The sequence below is a fragment of the Hetaerina americana genome, unplaced genomic scaffold, assembly GCF_022747635.1.
Source record: "Hetaerina americana unplaced genomic scaffold, ioHetAmer1.1.p SCAF_712, whole genome shotgun sequence".
NCBI classification, from domain to species: Eukaryota; Metazoa; Arthropoda; class Insecta; order Odonata; family Calopterygidae; genus Hetaerina; species Hetaerina americana.
Genome location: NW_027287331.1, coordinates 18,933 through 44,768, shown reverse-complemented (window position 1 = coordinate 44,768; position 25,836 = coordinate 18,933). Strand labels below are relative to the sequence as shown.

Here is a 25,836-nt window from a genome sequence, read left to right as displayed (position 1 = left end):
ATGTTTATTTTTATGTGACTGACCACTCTTTCGGAATCGGTAAAACTTGGATTTGTCGATAAAATAGTAGGAAAACTTTGATATTTATCAAACAACGATTAGATTAATGTAGCTCTACCATTTGTTACAATCCAGAAGTAAATATAAAGTTTAAGTGGTGATCATTTGTAAGTGAACACTTGCGTTTGATCTTAGTTAATGAAACTTTTTGAGTAATTTCAACTTTAACCACTTATAGTTGGAGAAAAATGCCTAAAAATGTTGATATTCACATTTTTATCTGTGCGGCAAAGCAGCATTTACTCAATCGGAGTGAGAAAACAGCCGTTGTGATTGAACGAAAACTACGGGTAAGTTAATCTATTACTTACGAATGTTAGCAGTATATTGACAATGATGACTTGATTGAATTTCTTTGGAGGCATTTTACCGTTATTAATTCAAATTTATTCTATTTCGAGTAAAAATACTCTTGTTAAATTCAAAGGGTGATAGACTTTGAAAGTATTTTTGGCTAGAGTATGTTTTCTCACATGACACTCGTCAGAAGTAATCCTTTGTCTGTTTACTCCCCAGTTGTTGGCGGACATTGCCGATGAAACTGTTTTTGATCCATCAGCTAACGGTGCCGGACCAGAATTCTATGTTGCTCTACATGAGCTTTTGACATCCGAGCAACCCAACTCCAAGCTGGCCTTAGCGGCAGCGGATGTTCTAGCAAATTCAATCCGTAATAGAGCTGCCCGACCAGAAATAATTAACACGTACAGGTTTTCCTGGCCAGTTGCCAGACTTTTTATGGCCCTATGTACTGAAAGCAACCAGGCAGAAGTGTGGAAAGATGGTGATGACAGTGTAAAAAGGGATTATAAACTTTTGTGTCTTCTTCGTGAGCTCACGTATGGAATCCGCCTGCTATGGCAAGAATCTTATCTTCCTCGTCTCATCCAAGTCCTTTTGGGAATAGTTAGTGGGACTTTGAGTAAAGAATCTAGTGACAAGTAAGTGCATTTCATTTCTAGATCCATTATGTATGATATAAATAAATACAGATGTTATATCTGTCATTGATGGATGACTAGGAGAATTTAATTTTTAAATTTGATCACCTTCTTTTGTGAGCTGTAATCAAAAGATAGTTTCTGAATTTATTTAGTCTCTTAAAAAATAAGGCATCTTAACATATTACCTTGTAAGTGTAATTTTCCCTGAGTTTGAATAAATTTGCAATCCGAAAATTGATCTGTAGCTTGTGTTTACGAAAAATTAACGTAACTAGTCTGTTGTAAATGGAGAAATTGTAAGGCTGACATTTTGGTGTAATAGCATTAAGTTCTGCTGTCTCTCCCTCTGCATAAACACAGTTACTCTAATAATCATGCTGGGTTACATTACTTTCTACCGACAGTACTGTGATTATTGACATAGCTATGTAAAAAAATAATCTTATTTTTCCATGTAGATTGGCAGGATTCTAATGTGCTCAGTTATTTTAAGGAAAAAAGTATGGGAAAAAGTAATATCGAACATAAGGTTGAAATTATAATTTGTTTTTGCCGGGTAAATGTTTGCATGTATAGGTCATGTCAAGTCTTGTCAAGGAGTGGGATAAAACAAATATTAAGGTACATAGCACAAAAAAATAAGATCAGTAGCAGTGTAAGTAAAATATTAAGCACCATAGTACACTCTACTGGATGCTGAGCAAAAGTGTATAATTGTTTTAAATGCGGCAAAATTTGTAAGTCTTGCTGACATTGGAAGGTGATTAAATATTAGTATTAGTCATGGATGCCCATATTAGTCATGGGTGGTTGGGATTTTGTTAATATGCATTGCTTAAGAGATAATCAATTTTTCATCGCATTTTAGTCCTAGCCTTGTTATTAAAATACTCTTGGTAAATGTTATAAATGTCCTGCTCTTGAATGTGTGTTAAATGTATGTATAATTTCTATTAGTCAGGGGTATACAATGTGGTCTGTGGCAGAAACGCTGAAGTGAAGTGGAAAAACTTTCTTCAGTATTATAGAACCCACCAAATTTAAGAGGGTGTACTGGAATATCCAAAAACTCTCCTATACCACGGGTATTTTGGAACTTTAAATGCTTAGACTGTTGGGTGAAGCCCTCTGGTGACTGGAAATCAAATGCCATCATTTACCACTCCCATTACCCCAGGTCATTTTAACTCCCAAATTCTCATCATTAATGCCAAAATTCTTCTCACTCCTACCAAGTGTCAAAAGGAGAGTTTGAAATTTATTCACTTCAAGATGCTGTCTAAGATAAAAAAATGACACTAATCAACCTGAAGGTCGGTTTGTAAGGTGATGTTACATCTTATACCAAGCCCAATGGCACGTGAAATTTACGCATCAGGGCAGGTGGCCAGTTGCTTTTCTGAACTTCCAGTCTAAAACAGACCTGATACCAGAAAAAGCATGCAATTTGAGTGAAGCTGAGGGTGTCCTTAGGTGTTCCCTTGAATTTAGCCTGGGTCCTTCCGTCAGTAGCCCAGCAATACTCACTTGACCCCCACGACCCCTATGTTACCTCATTTGGCTGGTCTATTTAGGTTGATTTTTAAAATCGAGTCTTTTCACCTTCCTCAGTTCTGACGGTGTGACCTTTAGGTGTGTTAGTTCTTTAAGAGTAGTTGTAATTTTATGTTAGGTACTTCTATAACTGTAGTCATTTGCATAGTTCTTTAGATACTGTTAATCCAGTGAAAGGGTAAGATAGAAATCATGTAATATAATGAGTAATTTCAATAATAAGTTATTGGTAAGCAAAAACTTAGATTTTCAATTTGCTATATGCTTATGATTTTTTAGTGCAGCATTATATTTGGGTTCTCATTTCTTTTTCAGAGTTGATGAAAGTAAGCCTGTGGACAATGTCAATGAAAGGCCTGCTGTTGCTTTAGCTGTTCTGGTAAACCTTTGCCATAGAAATCTTCCTGCAGTGTATTGCTTGCTTCGTACAATAGATGGCCGGGAATTTATTCGTACCCTGCTTCGGCTGAATGAAGGAATGACATCTGTGAATGCTAATTTACAGGTTTGTGTGACTTAATTTTAACCATCTGAAATTTATGTTGGTACCTACTTCTTGTGGGGATCAAGATGGCATGGGGGCTAATGCACTGGCTTCCCACCCAGAGGGTGCAGGTTCAAATCCTGGCGGTGTTCAATATTTTTCAGAGGTGTCTCGATCCCTACTTTGTGGAGGGCACTTTGAGTGAGTACGCCGTCCGTCGAATGGGACGTTAAACTGCGGACCCCTTGGCGCCTTTCCTAAAGAGTAGGCTAATGCCAACGCCGGGTTTCTCTCTACCCTTCATCCTTTCCTGTCCATTCCCCATGGCGCAAATGACCTCGGCAGTCGGTCGTCTACCCTAAAAACTACTACTACCCTACTTTTGTGGTGCTCATAAGTTTCCAGGTAGTTCTGCATTATCTGCATTGGCTCATCCCTGAATAGAAAGTCTTCTAAGTAACAATATCAGTGGCTGGTTACAGAAAATAACTTATGTGAATGAATATGGTTCTCTGTCTTTACAGTATCACATATTATGCCATGTACAGGTTGAGTTTCCCCTGTCCAAAATGCCTGAGATCAGTAGTAATTTTTAATTTGCTCATAGATTCAGAAACTATTGCATATTCGTGGTGCGAAATGGGGAGGAAACCCAGGGTGTAAGTAAAATTCATTTATGTTTCATGTAAAACTTTTATGTATTCTCTGAAAGTTAATTTGGCAAAATTTTAATAATTCTCTCATGTAATGCATTTTTAGTAAGATTTCATGCATGTGGTTTCATAATGGTCCCTCAAAAAGTTTTGCATTTGAGATTATGTCTGGATTCTGACTTATGCATGTAAGAAGTGAACTTCTGTGTTTTATTGATGTGTGAGCAATCTCTTAAGAATGTTGCTCTCTAGTAAAATAAATATTTCCAAAAACAATTACATTAAATCGATATGTAGGCAATAGTAACAATGGTGAATAGTGAACAGGCCTATCATATATTGACTTGCTCTTTTTTATAATTTATACTGGTAGTTTCTGGTTTCACTTAGAAACTCTTCCTGATAAATATGAACTTCTAAGAAATTTTCAAATCCATACTGATGTGATTATTTTATTTGTTAATTCATACTTTGTAAAACAATTGTTTAGTTTTGCTAGGATTCCTGCTCTTCAAGTAACATTTCAAGTGTAGTCCTGCTACTAGCGCAGGAACCTGACGATTTCTCTAGAAGTTATAAGACAAAACCCATTAGATTAGAACACATCAAGTAATGGCAGCTTATTTATTTAGATCCAGGTTTCGAAAATGCTGGTGATTCTGGAAGAGGTATCTGGTGGAATACCAAGTGGATCAATGCAAGCATTTGTCCACCTGACGTTCATGTCCATGAAGGAGGCCTTGCTACACCGAAATCCGTATCTTCTCCAACATGTTGTTGACTTCTTTGCTGACGTTCGTGGTGGTGGAACATCAAGACCGAGAGAAGCTCTCTTAAGTTATAATGGTTACAGGGAGGTAAGATTTTACGAATCGTTACTGCTTATGGGTGCAAATGAATGATTAATGACTGACTGCGTTGATTCAAAGAATTAATTACCCAAAACTAGTGTAATGGTTTACCTTTTTCATTGAGCCACTCTGGTATTATAGAGAGTGTCAAGTTATGCCTGAAAATCTGTGGAATGGAAGATTAATGAAGATTTTGTATTAATTAAATGTGGCCTGTCATTCTTATTAATTAAGCAAAGGAATTATATGCACTGTTTTTTCTTTATTAACTCTTATCATGAATTGGATGTGCTGCTTGTCAGTTTTCCGGGCATTTGTTTTCAACCAAATTTTAGCCTGTTGCCAGATGAAATTTTTAAAAATAGAGATATCTTTAAATTTTAAGCTTAGTCAGCAGTTTCTCCCAATCAGTTAGATGAATTAATATAATTTGATCATTGTCCGTTTGATTCTCTCATTAATTGGGACATTGAAAATTTGCTAATTCAAATTTTAGGCAAATGTTGTCATTATTATTTAAGATAATGAATTTGCATTTTTGTAATCTATAGCTGCATGACATAGACAAATCTTGCTAAGCTCTGTACTGCTTCTCTCCTTGGTACCCCATCAACAAAATAATGATCTAATTTGATGATTCTTTCGACTGGATATTTCCAGGGTGTGGAGTCATTATTGTCTGTCATCGCAGAAGGTTGTTCTCCTGAAGATGCATGCTACGTGCTCAATTTTCTCTGCTCTCTGGTGGAGTTGCGTGTGGAGGGTATTAAGAGCCTTTTTCCATCTTTGGTTGCTCTTGCCATCAATTGGATGAAGGGCAATGGAGAGGCATCATATCATGCCCTCAATCTCCTCTGCATGTTGATGTCATCCATTGATGAAGAAGACAGTGGTGATGATGAACAAGCTGATCAAGAGATGCATGAGAATGAGATGGATGTACAGGAAGACACAAGTGGGAGCGGTGAGGATTCTGCAAAGAGGAAGAGGGTATCTACGGGCAATGATACAAACAAGTGTAAGTTGAATATTTGTCAGAAAATATACTAAACACTGCACTTTCAATACTAATTCAGGCTTCACTTTGTGGAATTGTTTGATGTCCTTATGAAATGAGTTTGTAATTTTCTACACTTTATTTCACAGTACAATGTATTTCACTGACTTGTAGCATCATCAGGTGATGATGCCGCAAGTCGGTAAAACACGTTGTACTGTGAAATAAAGTCTTTGGAAAATTGCAAACTTATTTCATTCGTCAGAGAAGTTTAATGATTAATCCATGTATACACACTTAGTGTCTCCTTTGCTACTTTACCTCTTAACTTGTTACATTCTTAAGTCATGGACCCTGAACTTGTGTGTTTCTCTATTATTATATTATGGGTCTTAATCACCTTAGAACAAAATGTTAAAGAAGATTTGAAAAATGCATGTATTACTTACATGAATAAAGCTCACTCTTAGGTAACACTGTGATATTACATGTCAATGATCAATTGGTATAAACCTCTGCAACATCACAAACTAAATACCTGGGTTTCAATGAATGATCCTTGTCAACAACTTCATGGCATACATAAAATTGTCATTTTTTCTTCATTGTTTTTTCACATGTTTAAGATCACTTAATAAGGAAAATTTGTGCATATCTTACATTTGGATCTTGGCTTTAACCAGAGTAATCAATCTGAAAATTGGCTCAGAAAATTCGGTTAAAGCTTGCCTCATTCTAAGTACTATGGTTTGTGAAAGTCACACAGTTCTCTCCCTCTACTGCTTGTGGTTCCCAGGCGGATCTAATATCCAAAAAGTGACACAGTTTGGGTGGACCTGGATATGTCCAAAGTTACTGGAAATTGAATCCAGGCCCTCCAGTCAGTAGCTGAACACTAAACCCCCTGGGCTGCCATGCTTCTTACTGCATATGATTATGAAAGTATCACCTTGGGCAGGAGATATTTATGAACTTACAAATCCATTCTTGATAATTGCATGAATATAAATTCCATAGAGCTGCCAATAGTTTTGCGAAAACTGTTTCTCTGCCCTCAATTATTCTTTTTCCATAAATCTTGATGTTCCATTATCCATGCATAAAAAAGTATGGTAGGAATCATTGTGTTCACAAACTCAAAGTTTGGCCTGTATTCTCATATGAAAAATAAAAAGTGGATTTGATTCCATCAGTAATATTCCTAGAAAATGTCACGGATTTGATTAATCAAATATGTTAATAGCCTTATTTGTGTAATGCCAATGAACCACTGAGTTCAAATTTGAACAAGTACTGTGTAGATATGTTATGGAAATAATCAATAATTGAGTGCACTGGTACTAAAATGTCATCTACATTTTAGATTATTGATATGCCAAATTTCTTATTGGAGAAGTTATTTCGACTTGCTTATGTATTTCTTTGAATTGATGAAAATTTTTGAATGGAAATCCTGAAAAGTACAGGAATGAGGATTTCATAATTTCAGAACCATGTCCTTGGTTGTAGAGGGGATAGGGAAGGGACAAGGAGACTATAGGTAATTACCTAGGGAGGTTTTGGAAAATAAATAATTGAAGGTAGCATTAGTTCTGAATAAATGAAGAAATGTATGTTTCCCCCACCACACGCCCTTGCGGCAGCTGGCGGGGTATTATGTAGATGAATGTTTTAAGTGTAGTGATATTGAGTAAACTCTGAGAACTCAAGGTGAATACTATCTATGAGTGATGAGGAGGTGAAGAATGGTGGTAACGACTCTGAGGAAGATTCTGTTTGACTCGGTGACCATTGTAAGTATTCCATATATACAGGGTCCATACAATAAGTATCGGGACTGGTTCCAAAAATAAAATTTATTGCAGTTATCATTACAATTTCTTAATAATCTTCAAAATACATTCCTCCTGCATCGATACACTAAGTTCGGCACATCTGCCACTCGTCAAAAGCCCGCTGGAAGTCAGTTTCCAGAATACTGTTGAGAGCCTTTGTCGTCGCCGCTTGAACCGCCTTGATGGAGTCGAACTGATATCCTTTGAGCTAACCTTTGAGGTAATATTGTTGTTGAGAAAATCTTCATTGTCCTAGACACAGTCTAAAATTTCTTACGAAATTTCCACCTGCAACAGTTTTCATTCCTTGCTCAAGACTTTCGGCACCAGCTTCGTGCACACCTTCATCATTGCAAGATTCTCTGTTACAATGGTGTGGACGGTTCTGACTGAAAGGCCGGTCTCCTCACTGATACGGGTGATGGTTAAATGTCTGTCAGAGTCCAAAACTTTTTTCACTTTGGCCACCTGAGCATCGGTTCGAGCGGTCGTTGGGCATCCGACGTGGTGCTTGTCTTTGACGAGCTCCCGGCTCCCTTAAACATTTTGTGCCACTCAAAAACTCTTGTGCGGCTTATGGCATCATCCCCATAAGCCTTTATAACGAGTTCAAGGGTCTCCGATGCAGATTTCCCGAGTTTAACACAAAACTTCACAGCGTAGCATTGCTCGACGGTACGCTCCATGCTGGCGTGATGACACCTCAAACAATCACTTGTCACAAAAATCCACCTCCTGTCTCAATGCATGCCTGGAGGCAACTGAACTAATGTGCACCTGAGTGGTGGGGGACCCCCCTACTGAGCCGACCAGTCAGACCCCCATCCACCACTCCGTTGAGGCTACAGCGAACCAGTCACGAAACTTATTTTATGGACCCTGTATATAACTGCTCCAATGTATCCATTCATCATGCCTTTACTTCCTGTTGTAATAAAATCACTGCTCTGCTCTTCACCCCTTCTTAAGAGTATTGCCAAGTAATGTTGCCATTTTCAGAAAGAATGCATATGTTCTTCTATGCACATCCCGAAGGCCCTTTCGGTTTTCATGGTATCTGAAGCATTTAAGTCTATGGATTTGGGCTTATGAATTTCACTTTTGTTCATGCCCATATACGACATGCCCATATACGACATGCCCATATAGACATGGTATGAGGGTTGTTAGAAAGCTTCCTGGTATCACAACCAGATATCAGATCTAGCGCAACAAGTTTCCTGCATATTAATAGGTAATCCTTTATGAATAAACTCATAACATGTCAGTTATGAAATTCTGTTTTTAATGTGATACCATCACTCAATGCCCACTTCATCAGATTCATATGCCTTTGCAGCCATCTCACTGAGGTACAGATGCTGCACTGATTGTCTTTCATCTTGATGGTATCCTTCGATCTACCTGGCATTGGGGACCCAGCCAGGAGCAATCATTACTGCTCCCAGCAGCAAATCTAGAGGTGTCATTAGAATCCACAAGTCCTTTACCGAATCTAGGTTTTAGTTCATTGGAAAGGGTGTCAGTGATAATGTTCAATAATTTTTCTGAAACATTTTTTCCTGAAACTCATCATGTGAGACTGATTACATACATCAATGCTTATTTCTTTCTCATGTTTAATTTCATGTGCCTTCTTCATTCTAGGCATGGAATATATTGTGTTTATTAATTTTAATTTCAGGTATCAATAGAAGGCAATCACTTTACAAACCTAAGTTGAAAGTATCAAAAGATAAAGATGACAAGCAAGAGAGATCAACCTCAAGCACATCTGTGAAGCATCTTGTGACACAAGCTCTCCCAGAACTCTTAATGATGCTGGAAGTAATTGCTCAAGAAGTGACTCAAAAATTACCATCCAAAGGGGAGACAAGAGAGAGGCTTAGGTCTCTTTTCCAGCTTCTATGTCATATCCTTTTACATTCAAGCATATTTTTCATCAATATCAATTACTGCCTCTTTTTTCTTTTACGCAGACTACTATGTGCAATGCAGGAAACCCCCTGTATCGATGATTCTTGATCTATGGGAGATCTGTAGGGTAGTGGTATTTATTAGGATAGGTGACTAACAGCTGAGATCATTTATACCATTAGGGATAAATGACTAGTTTGGTTAGGCTAGGATTTTCGGGGAATGGTGGAGAGGAACTCAGACATTATTTATAGAGTAATGTACTCTCAATGAAAAACCCCAAGGTGTCTCCAATTTAATGCCCCAAAAAATTGAGTTTACTGCTCTTGTGCCCTCCATATAATAAAAATAGTAAAATGTAAATCAGGATTATTGCAAGGTAATCTACCGGTTAAGGTAGGTTTTTGGATGGACACAACTACGAAACAAATATTTTGTGACTCCTAACAAAACAAAATCCAACAACCTACTCTACATCAGATCCCTCTTCATCTCTGAGTACATCCTTCCTCCCTTCATCCCTTCCAGCATCCCTATCCTCTTCCTTCCCTTTCCTGGCTTGCCTAACATTCTCCCCTCTATTAGTCTTCAACATCCCACTGCCGATCAATATGCCCTTCATCCATTTTTCCTGCCTCCATAGGATTTCTACCAACAAAACCCCTCTCTTCACCCACTATACCAAGTACTTCCTCATTTGTTTTCCTTTTGGTCCATTTCACCTTCTCCATTCTTCTCCACACCCACATTTTAATGCCTATTCTCCTGCTTCAATTACCATATTTCTACGCCGTAGATAGCTATGCTCCATATCAAAGTTTTTATGAGTCTTTTCTTAATATCCTTACTCAACGTCCCTTTCATCAACTCCCTCCTCCTTGTGAAAGCCTCTTTGCCTAGCGCAATTCTTCTCCTTACGTCTCTACTACTTTGACCGTGTTGGTCCAAAACACTACCGAGATATGTAAACTGTTCTACCTGCTCTAGTTTTTGCCCTGCTATTTTAATGTTTAGCTTAGCCTTTTTCTTTCTGGAAAATCGCAAAACCTTTGTTTCATTAATATTCATTTTCATCCCATATCTGTCGCACTGAATTTCCAATTCACTCAGCAATGTTTGCAACCCCTTGGCTGACTGACGAACTAGAGCTTGGTCATCAGCGAACACAACTGATTTTATGAGTTTCCCTCCGACTTTCATTCCTACCTCCAGTTCTTCCCATGTCTCTTTAATCATTTCCTCTGCATACAGGTTGAACAGCAATGGTGGTAATGGGCAACCCTGCCTTACACCCCTTCCTAACACTGCCCATCCAGACTCCCCGTTTCCCACTCTCATGAGCAGTCTGAGACATGTACAGGTTGCGGATTAGCCTCCTGTTCCTCCAATCTATTCCTGTTTTCTTCAATATACTTATTAGTTTTACCCAATTCACTCTATCAAATGCTTTTTCGATATCTACGAAACAGGCAAATACCTCCTGGTTGTGTTCTATATTCCTCTCAATTAATAATCTCATTACTGCAATGGCATCACGCGTACCTCTCCCCTTCCTGAACCCAAACTGATCATCCCCTAAGTAATCATTTGCCCTACTCTCTATCCTTTTGTCTATGATCCTGAGAATAACTTAAGCTGCGTGGGATATGAAACTTATTGTTCTGTAGGCCTCATATGATGTAGCCCTTACCTTTTTCGGAATAGGAACTAGCGCTGATTTCACAAAGTCTTCCAGCCAGGTTCCTTCCTCATAGATACTACTAATCAGTAAATCAAGGTACCACTGAAAATTCTGAATGGTGGAATTCAAATTCAGGGTGGAAAGGCAGTAATTTTGGCACTCCTCTTTATTAATCCTCAAAGATGGTAGATCCAATACTTAAAGAAATTCACCTGACAAATTTGATATCTCTCAGAAATAAGTGTCATTTTTTTATTCATTAAGCCTCTCATTTCATTATTATTGATAGTAATCACCCAGTTGAGGTAGGTTTTTGTTGGGCACAAGTTCCTAGCAGAACCGTGATTATTTCCTTGCTCCTTATAGCAAAACACTACCCAACATCCAACCCTGCAATAAACCCTTCTTCAATACTGCATGCCTCCTTCCTCCCTTCATTCCATTTAACATCCTTATCCCATTCCTCCCCTTCATTATCTGCCTAACATTCTACCCTTTATCTCAGTCTTAAACATACCATTGCCAATCAATTTGCTTTGCATTCACCTTTCCTGCCTCATTTGGATTTCTCCCAGCAATCTCCTCTTCTCCATAACCATATTTTGCTAATCCTTTTGTTTTCCTTTCTGTCCAATGCACTTCCTCCATCCTTTTCCACACCCTCATTTCAAAAGCCTCCGATGTATGCCTGTCATCCTGCTTCGATGGCCATGTTTCCATCCGTACATAACTATGCTACATATCAAAGATTTAATGAGCTTTTTCATAATGTTCTTACTCATTGTACCTGTCATCTATTCTATTCCTTGTGGAAGCTTCTTGGCTTGATGGAATCCTTCTCCTACTTTGACCATTTTGGTCCAAAACAATTCTGAGATATGTAAACTATTCCTCCTCCTCTAGTTTTTTCCCCTCTATTTTAATATTTGGCTTAGCCTTTCTCTTCTGGGAAACCCACAACCTCTGTTTTATTAACATTCTCATCTTACATTTATTTCACTGACTTTCCAATGCCCTCAGCAAAGCTTGTAACCCTTTACTGATGATCAAGTTGTTATTAATTATGCTTGTGGAAATACCTACTGTAAAATATAATCAATCCCACCTTCAATTCAAATTTTTGTGCCTCACATGGATAAAATTAACTTTACTATCCTTCCATCTCACCTTACACAGACTTAAAACCATAGTTCCTCTCTCAATCTCTCATGATACATTTTCTAATTTTCCTGCCCTCAACTTTGTTTTAGCATTCCATTCCCTATTTAACTAATTCGGTCATCTTCTGTGATGTTCCTCTTGTCTCCTTCACTTTGCACTATTTTGTGAGATGACGACAAGCAAAAGACTTGCCTATACCGCTGCTGGGAAAGCCGCACTGCCAAGTGAGTTGATTCCTATAGTTGCCAGGACTAATTTTCTCTCAGTGCTCATCATTCAATTCTAGGAATGAATAGCTGATGAGGTTTCCCATTACTTTCCTCAATAGTGTTTTTAACATGACATTATCATTTAATCGCCACCCCACTGGGGTTAGATGCCTTTACAGCCAGCCACTGAGAAACAGTCTGGTATTATACCTTTTTTTTGGCTCCTACCCTTTGAGCTATCTGGCATGGGTGACTCTAACAGCTGCCAATATCTTGCTTCCATCAGCATGCCTCTAAGGGTCATCACAATGCACAAGACCTTCCAGTACTAAAAGATTTTGTCCATGGGGAGGCCTCTTTTATGGCTTAACTGTTTATAAACAATTTGCAGTATTAACCTGTACAATATAACATTTACTATAATTGTTTTTTTATATATACAATTACGAAATTGTTACTGCAATTAGTAAAGATTTGCTGTTTGCATTTCATGAAGACCTATCTACTGTCCTATCCTATTTCATGAAGAACTATTTAATGCAAGAATATTGCACAAATGGATGCTAAAAATGATGCCCATATGGGTAAAGTAGAGGATTGAAGGGGTCAGGTTTTAAACAGAACTCCTCTTGCTGTGTTAGATTTGTGTTTATTTCTATGAAAGTTTTAATTTGTCATTAAATCTACTAGTACCTCTTTATGTACCTCTCCATGTTTTGTCTTGAAAACATTTCTTTCGATAATTTAAAGGCCGCTTGGTCCAAAAATGAAATAATTTCTTAACAAACAACACAGTTGGCGAAGGCAAACGACGTGCGTGAAGAAATGGAAGATAAAATAAAGAAGGATGTCTATGCTTCCATATTTGAACCAATTTTGGGGTCTGAGTCATTTATGGCTGATGATCTTTTCCAGGTATGTCTTTACTTAAATTAAACGCATGTTCCCCTAAGTTTTATTCAGATAAGACAGTAAAGGGGTAACAATAATGTGCGAGGATATGGAGAATTTGTTGAGTCAAGGATAAATGGGTCACTACTCAGGAAAGTGAAAGAACTGTCAGAAAAGGAAGATCAGAAAATCTCTCCACACTGTTGAGAGAATATCATCATTGTTGTTAGCCATAGTGTGTCAGTTAAGCTAGTGCTGGCCATTTGTTTTTGTTGATTATTTGCTTTGCCCAGTATAGAATCTATCCCAGATTATGGGTTGGAAATAGTTAGAACTTTTCAATTGTGGGGTTCAAAGGACAAAAAACTACAATTTCATATGCATTTTTTTTCATGACCATGCTTTCACTGCTCTGCATCATCGTAAGGTGGAAGATACATTTGTTGGAATGCAATGTGTATAGGTACATGTCAGTTCAACCGGAAGGCTATGGAAGTGGGGTGGTGGAGCTGGTAGGCAGTGGCAAGCGGGAGGTAAGTTTAGGAGAGATAAGACGCGACATGTCCTGCAGTTGTGCAAGTGCAGGCAGAGAAGGGGGAAAAGGATTATGTGTTGGAATTTGTGACGTGTAGGTAGATGATGATGTTGCAAACCAGTGAAACCATGGTTGTGAACAATAAATGGTAGATGTGGAACAGTAGTTTTTTGCCATTTGAGCCTCACTGTTGAATCATTACTCTCCTAGCCATTTTAGCATTTTGTTTCAAGAGGGTGTTTTGTGCGGGTTCAGAATAGAGAAGTGACCAATGCATTTAAATGATAGGTGGCTGTTCAAAGCCAAATTTGTTTGGCAAATCGTTAGATGTGACTCAGAGTAATCTTGATTTTGACATGCTCAGTGATTTATAAAACTTAAAATTTCTTTTTACTTAAGATTTATAAAACTTGGGGTCCCAAAAAAAGAGGTTGATATGTGATTGGCTAATTGTTTATGATTATTAGTTGATATCAATGTTCAACCTTGATTTAAATATCTTAATCTCTTAAGAAATAGATTGCACAGTGGTAGCACTTGTGCTTTAGTAATATACTGAAAGAGGAAAAGATTGATTGAGAAATCACATCTTTTACTATTCCCATTTCAACATACTAATACTGGTTGAATTACAATGTGAATTTTTCCTTTTGTCTGCCTCAGTTTGGTTTCAATAATTTTAAAAAGTTAAGCTAACTTTTTATGTCCATAAAAAATGAGTTTAAAATTAACTATCTCAATGAACAAGTGAATACATGTCAAAAATAATATCTATATATTCGAAGCATTTATTAAAGCATTAAACTGCAGCATGGTCCACTTGTCAAACTGGAGTCAACATTTGATGCATGTGATGAAGACTGAAATATTGGTTCCCACTCTATCTCAATCTTGGAACTGAAGCATGTGGAAGGGTGAAGCTAAATCTTTGTTGAGTCTTGAAAATGTTGATGAAAAACATTGATTTATGAAATACGTAAATTAAATCTATTTTATAAAAATAATAAACTTAATTTTAGGGTTTGATGTTTCTTTTTAAGTAGTGTGAAATAATCTCTTAATTATTTTGTAAATAGATGGATGTGGTTAGCTTGTATGCTGAAGCTCTGCGTTTTGGGACAATGCTAGCATTTCGGTCTGCGCCATGGTTGACCCTGTGTTCACGTCTCCTGTCCCACTGTCAGGTTCTTTCTTTGCTTGCCATGGCTCTTCTTGCTGGTGACTGGGTACTGAGAGAGCGTGTTCTCACCCTTGTTAGTACTGTGGCTTTCCCGGAAGAAAGGTAATAAGAGAAATAATCACCTGTTCTAAATATCTGTGCATGCAGTAAATAATCTAAATTTAGGATTCGATTTTGCATCTCTCTGATGGAATAGGATTTTTTGCATGGATCAAAGGGGTAAATAACCCAAAATGTAGTTCGCAAAACATATTTATAAAAAATTAAGTAAGCAGTATGTTAAACTTGAAATGTTTGTTCCACAGCAATGTCATTACAAGTTATTAATCATTACATTTTGCTCATTGACTATTGGAAATATTTCAGTATTTCTGAAATAATAAAACAATGACTGCTTAAGCCCAATGCTTCTGTGGTGAATAATTCTAGACAATTGGAACGTGTTGTGTAAATTAATGTTGAGAATCTCATGCATCAAAATCTTATATTGCTCAATTGCCACATTGATTATACAATATATCTATGGAATGCTTCTCATTTTTATATTCTTTCCATCTGAAGTGTTGCTTCATTAGCTAAGGCGATGAACAGCACTGAGCCATTGCTTATGACTTCTGATAAATGCAATGGGAAAGTTTTAGTGAGTGGAGATTCCATGAATACCAATTTTCTTCAGTCATTTAATGGCAAAATCAGTGGTTTGCCATATAATTCCCCCCAGAAACTTTCAGAAGAGTTACCACCCCTTACCCGGGAGCAAGAATCAAGGCTTGATTCTTTCATTTCAACTCTCCAGAAGGCTAAGGATGACAACAAGGTAATTATAGCTTTATTATTCTTAGATGGCAGATCTGCAATTTCTAGCAGTTTAGTATGTTGCTTATCCCTTGAATCTCTCTCCCTCTCTTTTCTCAAATGCAGATTGAGGACATAGCAATGTCTGCCCTGATTGAGCTGTATGAATATAAACTTGGAGGGATGGGTCATGCTGAGAGGGCATTGCAAGCTAACCTGGACTCCTCTACGACACATTTATGTCTGCTGCAGCACAAGCTTGCTCAGTCCAGTGTGGAGGTACTGTCTTGGCTTTGAATATTGGGCAAGTGTATATATTTGTTTGGGGAAGTGTGTTATGATCATTTTAAGCACTTCGGCATTCAAGATTGTTATTAATTTGGCAAGGAATCTCTAAACGGTGTGCATACTGTTTAATCAAACATTATTAAATACATGAATATCAAGCTATCTCAATTTGATATCATAGAGCACAATGTTTTTGGAAAATTATTCAAAGAATAAGGGTGTACTTAATGCATTTTTACTTACTTGCATTTTTTTTGTAGGGTTATAATAGATATCGTAAACATTTTTGGCTGGGTAATGACTTTTTCAAACCACTTGGCTTAGAAATACAAAGAGCAAATAATAATCTTATAATTTATGTATGGTACATCCATTTTTTATCCAAAGTGGTTAATTATACTCCTATAATTGATAATATCCATCATATTCATGAAAAAATTTCCATTGAAACCCATGGGATGTTGCATATTTTTAGAATAGATTAATTGGAATGTATTTACTATGAAATTCTCATTCTAAGCCATAGCATGATCCTGTGGCCCACAAGTCAATGCATTACTTCAAACTCATTTAAATATTGAACACTGGAAAATGTGCGCTGCCTACTTCCCGGAAGATTTCAGGGGGACACAACTCATCCTTCATTATGACAACTGTGGTGAAGATAACTGGGTTTGAAATGGATAACTGGCAGCCTTGAGCTTTTATTTAGAAATATAGGGATGCATATACTTTCTAATTTTAATAGCTATTTTGATGACATTCAAGAAGTTCTCTCGGGTTTCCCACTGGGTCAGGTTGCAGTACACCAACGTTTCGAAGGCTGACTCTGCCATCGTCTTCAGGGTGAAGACGATGGCAGAGTCAGCCTTCGAAACGTTGGTGTACTGCAACCTGACCCGGTGGGAAACCCGAGAGAACTTCTTGAATACCATACGCCGGGAAAACCTGAGATCCTTCATTATTTTGATGACATTTTATTATGATTTTCACTATTAAAGATAGACTTATGTAACGTCAGGGTTAGAAGTATATGAAAACCATTTTTGAAATGAAATTAGCCATCAAAAGAGGAAAGGATGGTAGTCGGTTGCTGTCAAAGAAAAGTGGAGGCAGATAGACCTGCAGAGCTAGTGAGGAAAGAATTTGGGAATGCAAAGATAATTAGTTGTGATCTTCAGTGCATGTTTAACATACATTGGTGTAAATAGTGAATGTTAGCTATAGTATACTGAATTGTGTTTATGATGTCAGATACGCATGATCATTTCAAAGTGTTGCTCCCAAGTAAAGCCCCCAAGTGGAGTGGGCTTGTTGTCAGATGACTCGATGTATATAGGATGGGTATGGAAGTTGGGAGGATGGATTTGTTAGAAAGGGTGAAAAAATTGTGTCTCAAATGTGACATTTCATGTGAATGAAACTAAAAATTTAATAGATGTTTTCATAAACCAATATAAATTTGTAATTTTAAAAAAATGTGAGGATGATCAGTTAATGGTGATGGTAAAAATATTTTAGTTGTGGAATAGTCGATAGTTCCAATTGCGTATCTTGTAAGTATTGCCATGGGCAAAAAATATTTTAGGCACCTCACTGCATAGGGTAAAATGGAAATGAATATTTTTGTAGCTTTGGGACAAAAGTCAATTCTTCAGCAAGTTAGAAAATGATGATGGGATCAAGTTGCTGCTTAACAGAATTGTTGCTTGCAGGAGCAAAGAATATCCATTGCCGTGAGAAAAGAAGATTGCTGAACCTTACAGACATCCAACAGACAAGCATTTGATTCCCAATCAAATGGAATATTCTCCTATAATTACTGAGGAGGAATATGATGATTTTTTAGTGGTAGGAAAGTCTGGGAGTAATTATTAATGATGAATTTTTAAAGAATCTGTGCCAAAAAAAGTCAACTTCGAGACAAATTTTTATTCCTAGTTTTGCTCCTGTTATGTAGCTTATAGAGACCTGGAATAATCTAGCTGTTAGAACCCAGATAGCTTATGTCATTGCGAAAATATGGATTCCTCATTAATGTCTGAAGAGTCTGGTTTATTATTTTTCTTCTGCCAAAGATGTTTTTGAAAATGAGTGTAGATACTTATTATTTTTCTTGAGCTTGCATAACACCTGTATCATAGTTAGAAAGTGCAATGAACCTTTCTGTTATGGAGCTAATTCTTATGTTATATTTATTTCTAATATTTAGGCACATAGGTGTCTTAAGTTTGGTTGGATATTTTTATGATCAGTGTCATAGTTACTGAAAAATGGTATTGTAAGTACATAATAGACCATCAGTGTAGTTGTTTATTTATTATGAACTTTTTGCTTTTTTGAATTAACAATGTAGAAATTAATTTTTTATTGTCATTTTTGTGTGTTTTCAAATAGTTGAGTCGTCTGCATCAGCTTATGTATTACAAACAACAGTGCTTGGAGGGTTGCCAGGCTGAAAAACAGCAGTTGACTCTTAAGCTACAGAATGAAGAGCTGAAAGCAATGGAGAAACATACTCAACATATGCAGGTTTGATTGTCCATGGTTTTTTTATTTGCTGATAGGTAGAATGTTAAAATTCTACAATTAGCATTTTATTGAATCCCTGTCACAGCTCCCAGACAGGTGTTTTAATGCCTGAATGTGTATTGGAAGCATATTAAAGCAGGTGGAAAAACTAATGGGCATTGGTACTGGTTGGAAAAATCTGTTGAAAAATGTTTCTTGTATGGCTCGAACATAGGGTTAAATCAAATTTATTGTAATCCAGGGCAGATTTCAAATAAAACTCAACAATACACAGTCATTATGTGGTTGTAAACGAGAGATTGCAATATTATGATGGTTATGAGAAAGTCACAATTTCAGTATGCATGCAAAAGAAGAGTATAATAAAATAAACAGTGCAATTAAAGTTGGTAGAAAATTAAAATATGAAAGTGCATGTTTAAGGATCAGTATCAAATAAAATCAAAACAACAATTCATACGAGTAAGTATATGTACATCTATTTATGAAACCTTATTTGAGTGTACACATCAGTGAGTCCAAGACTATTTGTTTGAGCATTGGGAAGTTATTACTATGAATGTTAAGCATCAAATGCATATTGTGGTAAAAGTGCATAGCCCTAATTGAGGGGATATTAAACATTTGAGAAATTTCTCCTGCATTGTTTGGTAAAAATCATGTTTGTTTCTGGGAATAGTTGAGTTGTAATTTTTCTGCCGGCACGGAGCATATGAATACACAATCTACATAAGGAAGTTTGGTCAAACATTGCCATTTTAAAGAAAGGGAATGAATTCCAAGTATCTGCATTAATAAAATATAAATGGTGATTCAAAAGAGGGAAAATCAATGTATTAATTACGAGCCATTATCTAGGACTTATGTTGAAGTCTCTTGATACCTGTGTGATATCCTAGGGGGTTCCAGATAATGAATTTTATGACTGAATTTGCCTTACTTTGGAACAGCATTAGTTTTAAGCATACACATGTCTTTGATATCTCTTGGGAATCTCCAAATGAAGCCTAACATCCATGAGAAACTTGCCACTTCATTGTGTCTTAATGACAAGTTGTGATCAAAAGAAACTCATGCTCTGTAATAAATTTAACATAGGGGTAGATTTACCATTAATTGAATCATTAAATTGATAAGGCTATTTTTGTGTACCAAAAAGGAAAGGATGCTCTATTTTTTGTTCAAAGTCGTTTGACTATTTTGCAAGTGATTATAAAATTTTAGGAAAAATATTGGTGAAAACAATTTGCTTTGCAAGGCTATTAAATTTCTTTTTTGTCATTGAAACTTTTTTTCAATGAGCATGGAATAACAAAAAAATTGAAAAAGTAACCATTAATCTGCCAACAGTTTGCTAGGTTAATGGATGTTATTTAAATTCTGGATAAGAGGTACCATTTACCATAAATATATATTTTCCTTTTTGAATTTTATGTTTAGTTTTAATGACCTATTAGTTAATTATGAAGATACTGTGTGCTTTTTCCATTAGAAGGGTATCTTGATCTGCATGAGCTTCTTGATCCTGATTCTGATGCTTCCTGAATCAAACAACACGTCAAAGTAGACTTCTATGCTAATTAATGCCTTGCATCTAAGATCCATTGTTAATTACCAGTGAGCCTATACATTTTATTGAGAAGTGAAAATGCTTTTTAAAAAGTTTGGACATGAATGAATCAGTATGAATTAGTTTGTTTTCCTTTTCAAACTTAAATTTGTAGTCCATCATAATTATAGAAAGCAGAGATATAAAAGCAAGTTAGATGAAAAAGCTTTCGAAAATATTTCCATTTTCAAGTAAACAGTAATCTGAATTCCTTCCAGGAAATGAGAGGAAAAATGAGAGAGATTGAAGTTTCCCAGAGGAAAGAAGCAACTTTGCGGAAAGAATTTGAGGCAATGGCCAAAGAAAAGGAAGAAGAGAAAGCGGAGTATTCAAAATCCCTGACAGGTTAGTGATCTTGCTCTCCTTTCCATTTCTACCTTTTTCATCCATTATAAATTTCAGTCCACATTATGGACTTCCCTATTCTTTACATTGGCCATTTCAAGAAATCATGTATGTATTGTCAAATCTGAGGTACGACTGGAGATGTGAAGATAGTATTCTAGCCATGATGCGAAAGCTAAATCATCAAATATACATCAATAAGTTCATAACATAATTAAACGATAAAATTTATGTCATAAAAGTTGAATATTAGTTATTTTCACATTTTTTATGCACGCCCACACATGATTGTGTGTGTGTGAGTTGCAGTAGTCCAGGGGTGGAGCGTTGGACTACTGACTTAGAGGGCCCAGGTTCGATTCCTGGGCCATCCCCCCTGGGCACCTGCAGCTCCACACAAGCTATGTGATTTTTCGGGTACCACACCTTCCTGAGAAACCATAACAGACTCAGGGAGAGGAACTGGCTTCCCCACCCTGATGTGTGAATTTCACATGACATCAGGCTTAGTAGAGGGTGGATATGCAATAAGGTGTTCTAATTTCATCTGATTAAAAAATATTTATTTGTATTTTGTGATGTATGTTAAACCAGAAATTAGTGTTTGGGTAGTATTTAGGTCCTTTTAATTGAGAGGTAATTAACTCTTTATTTGTGTTATGTGATCTTCATTTCAGCACTTATGGAAAGGGTTCAGGAGTTGGAAGAGAGCATTCAGAAAAAAGATAAACTGTTGGAGGACAAGCAGAGAGAAAATGAGAAATTATATAAAGTGAATAAGGATCAGCAAGAAGTAGGTGGCTTTTTTTAAAATCCAATATTTATTTGCATTTCAATAAAGTTTTGTTGTATTTCTACCAATGTAATAGTTTAATTGCTTTGCCTAAGTGCCTCATTGTTCTGTTTTTGATATAATACATAATATCTGTAGCCATTATTACACATAGCTATCCATTTTAAATTCTTGTATAGTATTGCTAGTGACATTTATTCATTTAAATTATTCTGTAAGTATTTAATCTAATGCATGCTGAGGGTGAAAGACAAACTAAAATGCCAGTTTATACTTCAGTAATGCCAAGATGACCTTTCAGCAATTTTTTATTCATGATAAAATGGAAATTAGTAATATTTATTTATATGGAGATTGACAGGTGTAGTTCTTAATTATTCCTTATTCTACGATATTTCCTTTAAGGTTAGTCTTTTTGTATTTAGTAGTAATCTGAAAAGTATGGGAATATCCACGCAGGAATTGAACCCACGACCTCTCGGTTGCCAGGCAAGGGTATCACCCTGCTGCCTATATCGCCCATCTCCCTATTCTCAAATTTTTCTTAATTTTACAAAAGTGCATGTATCCTTCACTCATCTCCTTACATATTTGCTAAGAATATTTCATTATTCTTATTAAAATTTCATTGCCTCATATGCTGTCAAATGTCATGGTGCCATGTGTTACTAAGATACATCCTTAGCTCTAATTAGAATTGCTTTATTAGCATGTTTATTTTTACCCTTACTTGAGTCAGTGAATGAGTTTTGCAGTAACAGTGATTAATTTTTCTTTTCCCATTGCACTTTTTTCCCAAGGTTCTTAGAAAACTCTAATTCTGGGGATTTAATGTGATGTAGACAGTAGGCACCAGGAGTTGGGAAACTTTCTGGCTCAGGGGTCATAGGGAATCATAAAAGTATTTTTTGCCTTATTATTGCATTGTATGACATTTTTATGGGATGTATCAAGTACTCAGTTAATTAAAATTTCTCTGTTGTAATAGGGTAGAATTTTGGTCTCATAGATCTCCTAATTTTATAAACATTAATTATTTTCTTCTTATGCAGGATAACAACTCTCTTCGACTTGTAAACAAGAGGAATGAACAGATTATTTTGGAGAAAGAAGCAAAAATCAAGGAAACCAGTAAGGAGCTTCAAGAACTGCAGCGTATTAGGGAAGTGATTTATGAAATTTCAGCGGGGAAAAAGAAAATGGAAAAGTGATCCATTAAAGTGGATGAATAAACTGGTTTCTATAGTTGTAAATATGAATTTAAATTTATAGAATAATTATTTGTAAATAGGCGTTAATGCACATATGGTGTATTCATGACTGGTAATTTTAGTAGTATGACATCAAATAAGGAATATACTTTTAGAATCACATCTATAGCAATGGTTCTTATTTTATTTGCATATCAATTAATTTACATATGACTATGATTATTCATGTGTGTTGTACATTTGCAGAATTTCTTCATATCCATCATAAATTTGTTCCATAGTAATTTGAAAATAGATTAAAATCATAGCCTGAGGACGATTTGGTTTTCTAATAAGTTTTTGAAAAATTTGAATCTAACAAATGCCCCAAATATTTTTTTTTGGCTGATCTAAATTTTGTTTTCAATGATTCAGCATTTTTACGCTGCTTTTTCTCGGTTGACGTTGTTAATGTTCTAATAGTTACTGCTTTTTTTTTAAGACAGGATAGTTATTTGATTTATTATCTTATTATTTTAGAATGGTCCTTGTTGTAAGGTTACTTTTCATGTTTTCTTTTGTCTTACTTTTACACTGAAATAGGATTTTGTTCTTATATATGGGTTCTTTAGGGAGCATAATTATAAAGGTCTTACATAAAAATGCCTTGCCACCCAAAACATTGTGAGTAATGTTTAGAGACTGTGTGAGTTTAGACTCGGTGTGTTCATATTTTTCAAAAAATTATTTCTGTATTCATGTTTCTATTTTGTATAAACTTTGGTGACACATTTCAAAGTGTCTTTATACTTATGGCATGCAGATATATTTTGAAAAGAATACTTCTTAAACATTAAATCCGATTGAATGGTGAAATCACCTACCTAAGCTCATAGCCTAAGATATATTCCTCCTGGTTACCAGATGACATCTTAGCAAGGACAGTTTTATGTATGCATTATACATTTTTATAAACAAGATCCATATTTTAATCTCCATCAAGCATATTGGTTTTAAGTCACATGTTTTGTACTACTACTCTTCTTGGTGACAGCATTCTTTTAAGGTACTTAATTGGTGAGACTCCCCAAATGGTATATCCTCATTAGGTATAATTTTTAAGTATTTTGGCATAATGTTATACTTTTGTACACTTTACGATAGATCAGGGTTTATTTTTAGCTACATACCCAATGATATTTTAACAGTATAGAAACACCTGTGCAATAAAATTTATTCCGTTGGAATGCAAGTTTTATGCTTGGCACAAAATGCTGTCTTTTCAGATAACTAGCAATTTCACTGCATGAAAGGTTCTTTCCATGATTGTTCCTTGATTTAATGAATTTGGCCCACAATTCTATGAATTACCCTCCATGGACAATGACCTTGACATGATGGAAGGGTTTGTGTACTCTGACTTTGTGACTCCTAGATATGTGTTGGCGGAAGCAATTATATTTGCTCCCAGAAGGGTCACCGATACCAGATAGGTCAAAGGGTACATGCCAGGTGAGTGTTAGTCTGTGCAGCATCTGTTCGCCGTTGAGAGGCCGTTGCAAAGATGTCTGGATGCAGTGGGGTGCCATTTTAGTAATGGTATCAAATGACTAACAGAGGTAGGCAATGAGAAACTGTTTCAATAAAGCTCATCCTACTTTGATGGACATAGATCTGGATTGAGTTTTAGCAACTATGGGACTTGGCCCAATCAGCAGTGATGGAATGATGTTGAGGACATGAAAATTACAAAAGTGTGGAATTATAAATATTTTAGGGCTGTACAAGGTGAGATAGAAGAATAGGGGAAAGATGGATGCAGAGCATTTTTATTGTCAGTTGGATGTTAGGGACACTGGACTGAGGGGAAAGACTGAAGGGAAAATGTTAGGCAAACGAGGAATGGGTAGAAATAAGATGAGCATGTTGAACAGAAGGAAGTATAAGGAATTTAAGAGGGGGTTATTATAGGTTATCATGTCTGGTTGCCTTGAGGCAAGCAATGTATTGTTGTACTATTATGTGGGATGTGTCCATCCAAAACTTACATTTTCCAGTAGAATGCCAAATGATAGTAATCATTCTAAGACTGGCCCACCCTGTTTTATGGGGCCAAAACATTTCAGAGTCATGACTTGCCTGGGCCAAAGGGAATCTTAAATTATCTTTCAAAAATACTACTTGTCTTTTTCAATGGATTACTACAATGGAATACTTCAATTTTTCAAAGGAAAAGTCTTGCTTTGCTTGCAAAGCTTCGATAAATACTACCCACCCATCATTTTAAGGTCTGATGAGCACCTCTGGTTTGCTATCCAAAAGACTGTTTTGGTAAGTTAGTGATTGGATTTAATTGATGGAAAGTTAATGATTTTTAAGGTTGAAAAAACTGCCATCCTGTCAAAAAATATTTTGAAATATATTATTGTTATATATTATATATATGGTATATATTATATTAATATATTATACATGGTTGATAATTGTATTAAGAGTATTTTATTATGGAAAAATAAGGCTCACTGAAATCTTAATCTGGCCCATGGTGCAATTGAAACTGATTATAGCCCAATAAGGTTGAACACAACTTTCAATGAGACATTGTAGAGCATCTCCAATGACTTGATAATACATGCCACACACTTCATTTATGTTTTGTGCTACATGAAAAGGGTACAGTCATGCATTTCATTCACAGGCATATCTTATGTCCATTACTAGTAATAAAATTATCCTCTTTTCTCAGTATTGCATATAACCAAATTATATATCCTAAGGTATGAAAAGCTTGAAATGATACAATTTTTAAAAGTTCCAAAAGGAATGTGAACATATGTATTTTGGGCCAGTTCTGCTGCACATTTTCTCCAGAGAAACTAGTGCTTCACGAAGTTAAATAGCATGCTTGATTAGTTAGTGTAAAATTAATGATTCTTGTTAAGGCAAACCTAATGACAAAGAACAATGAGAGTAAAAAGTGCAGTTTCCAGAAATATTTAGCTTGACATGGCGAAGGATTGTTGGTTTTTAACTCCAAAACTTCTGAGCGAATTGAAGGCATCACTAAATTGTTAGATCAGCATTTATAATTCACATAGAGTCAATTTGGTTGGAATAAAAGGAACTACTGCCCTTTAAAAAGTAGCATTAGAGAACTTTATAGTCTGCAATGAAGAAAGCCAATATGTGCAAGAAATATACTTGTATTGTCAATTATCCTGTTTATCCAGGTGCTTGTGCTGAAGATTTGGAAATTGACTTCTGGGAAAAAATTATTTTTATCTGTCAAAGTATTAGTACGCACTATGCATGTGTGTATATATATACACTCA

The 25,836-nt window shown here is 36.0% G+C and overlaps 1 protein-coding gene across 1 annotated transcript; it reads left to right on the top strand.

Annotated features, from left to right (window-relative positions):
* Window positions 1–14,957: 14,957 nt before the first annotated feature.
* Window positions 14,958–22,773, top strand: LOC139697293 (golgin subfamily A member 6-like protein 26). The gene is made up of 7 exons (XM_071595953.1): window positions 14,958–15,054; window positions 15,514–15,769; window positions 15,874–16,026; window positions 18,433–18,567; window positions 20,395–20,521; window positions 21,199–21,314; window positions 22,367–22,773. The coding sequence occupies exons 1-7, from the start codon at window positions 14,975–14,977 to the stop codon at window positions 22,523–22,525; spliced, it is 1,026 nt and encodes a 341-aa protein (XP_071452054.1). The 5' UTR covers window positions 14,958–14,974; the 3' UTR covers window positions 22,526–22,773.
* Window positions 22,774–25,836: the final 3,063 nt, after the last annotated feature.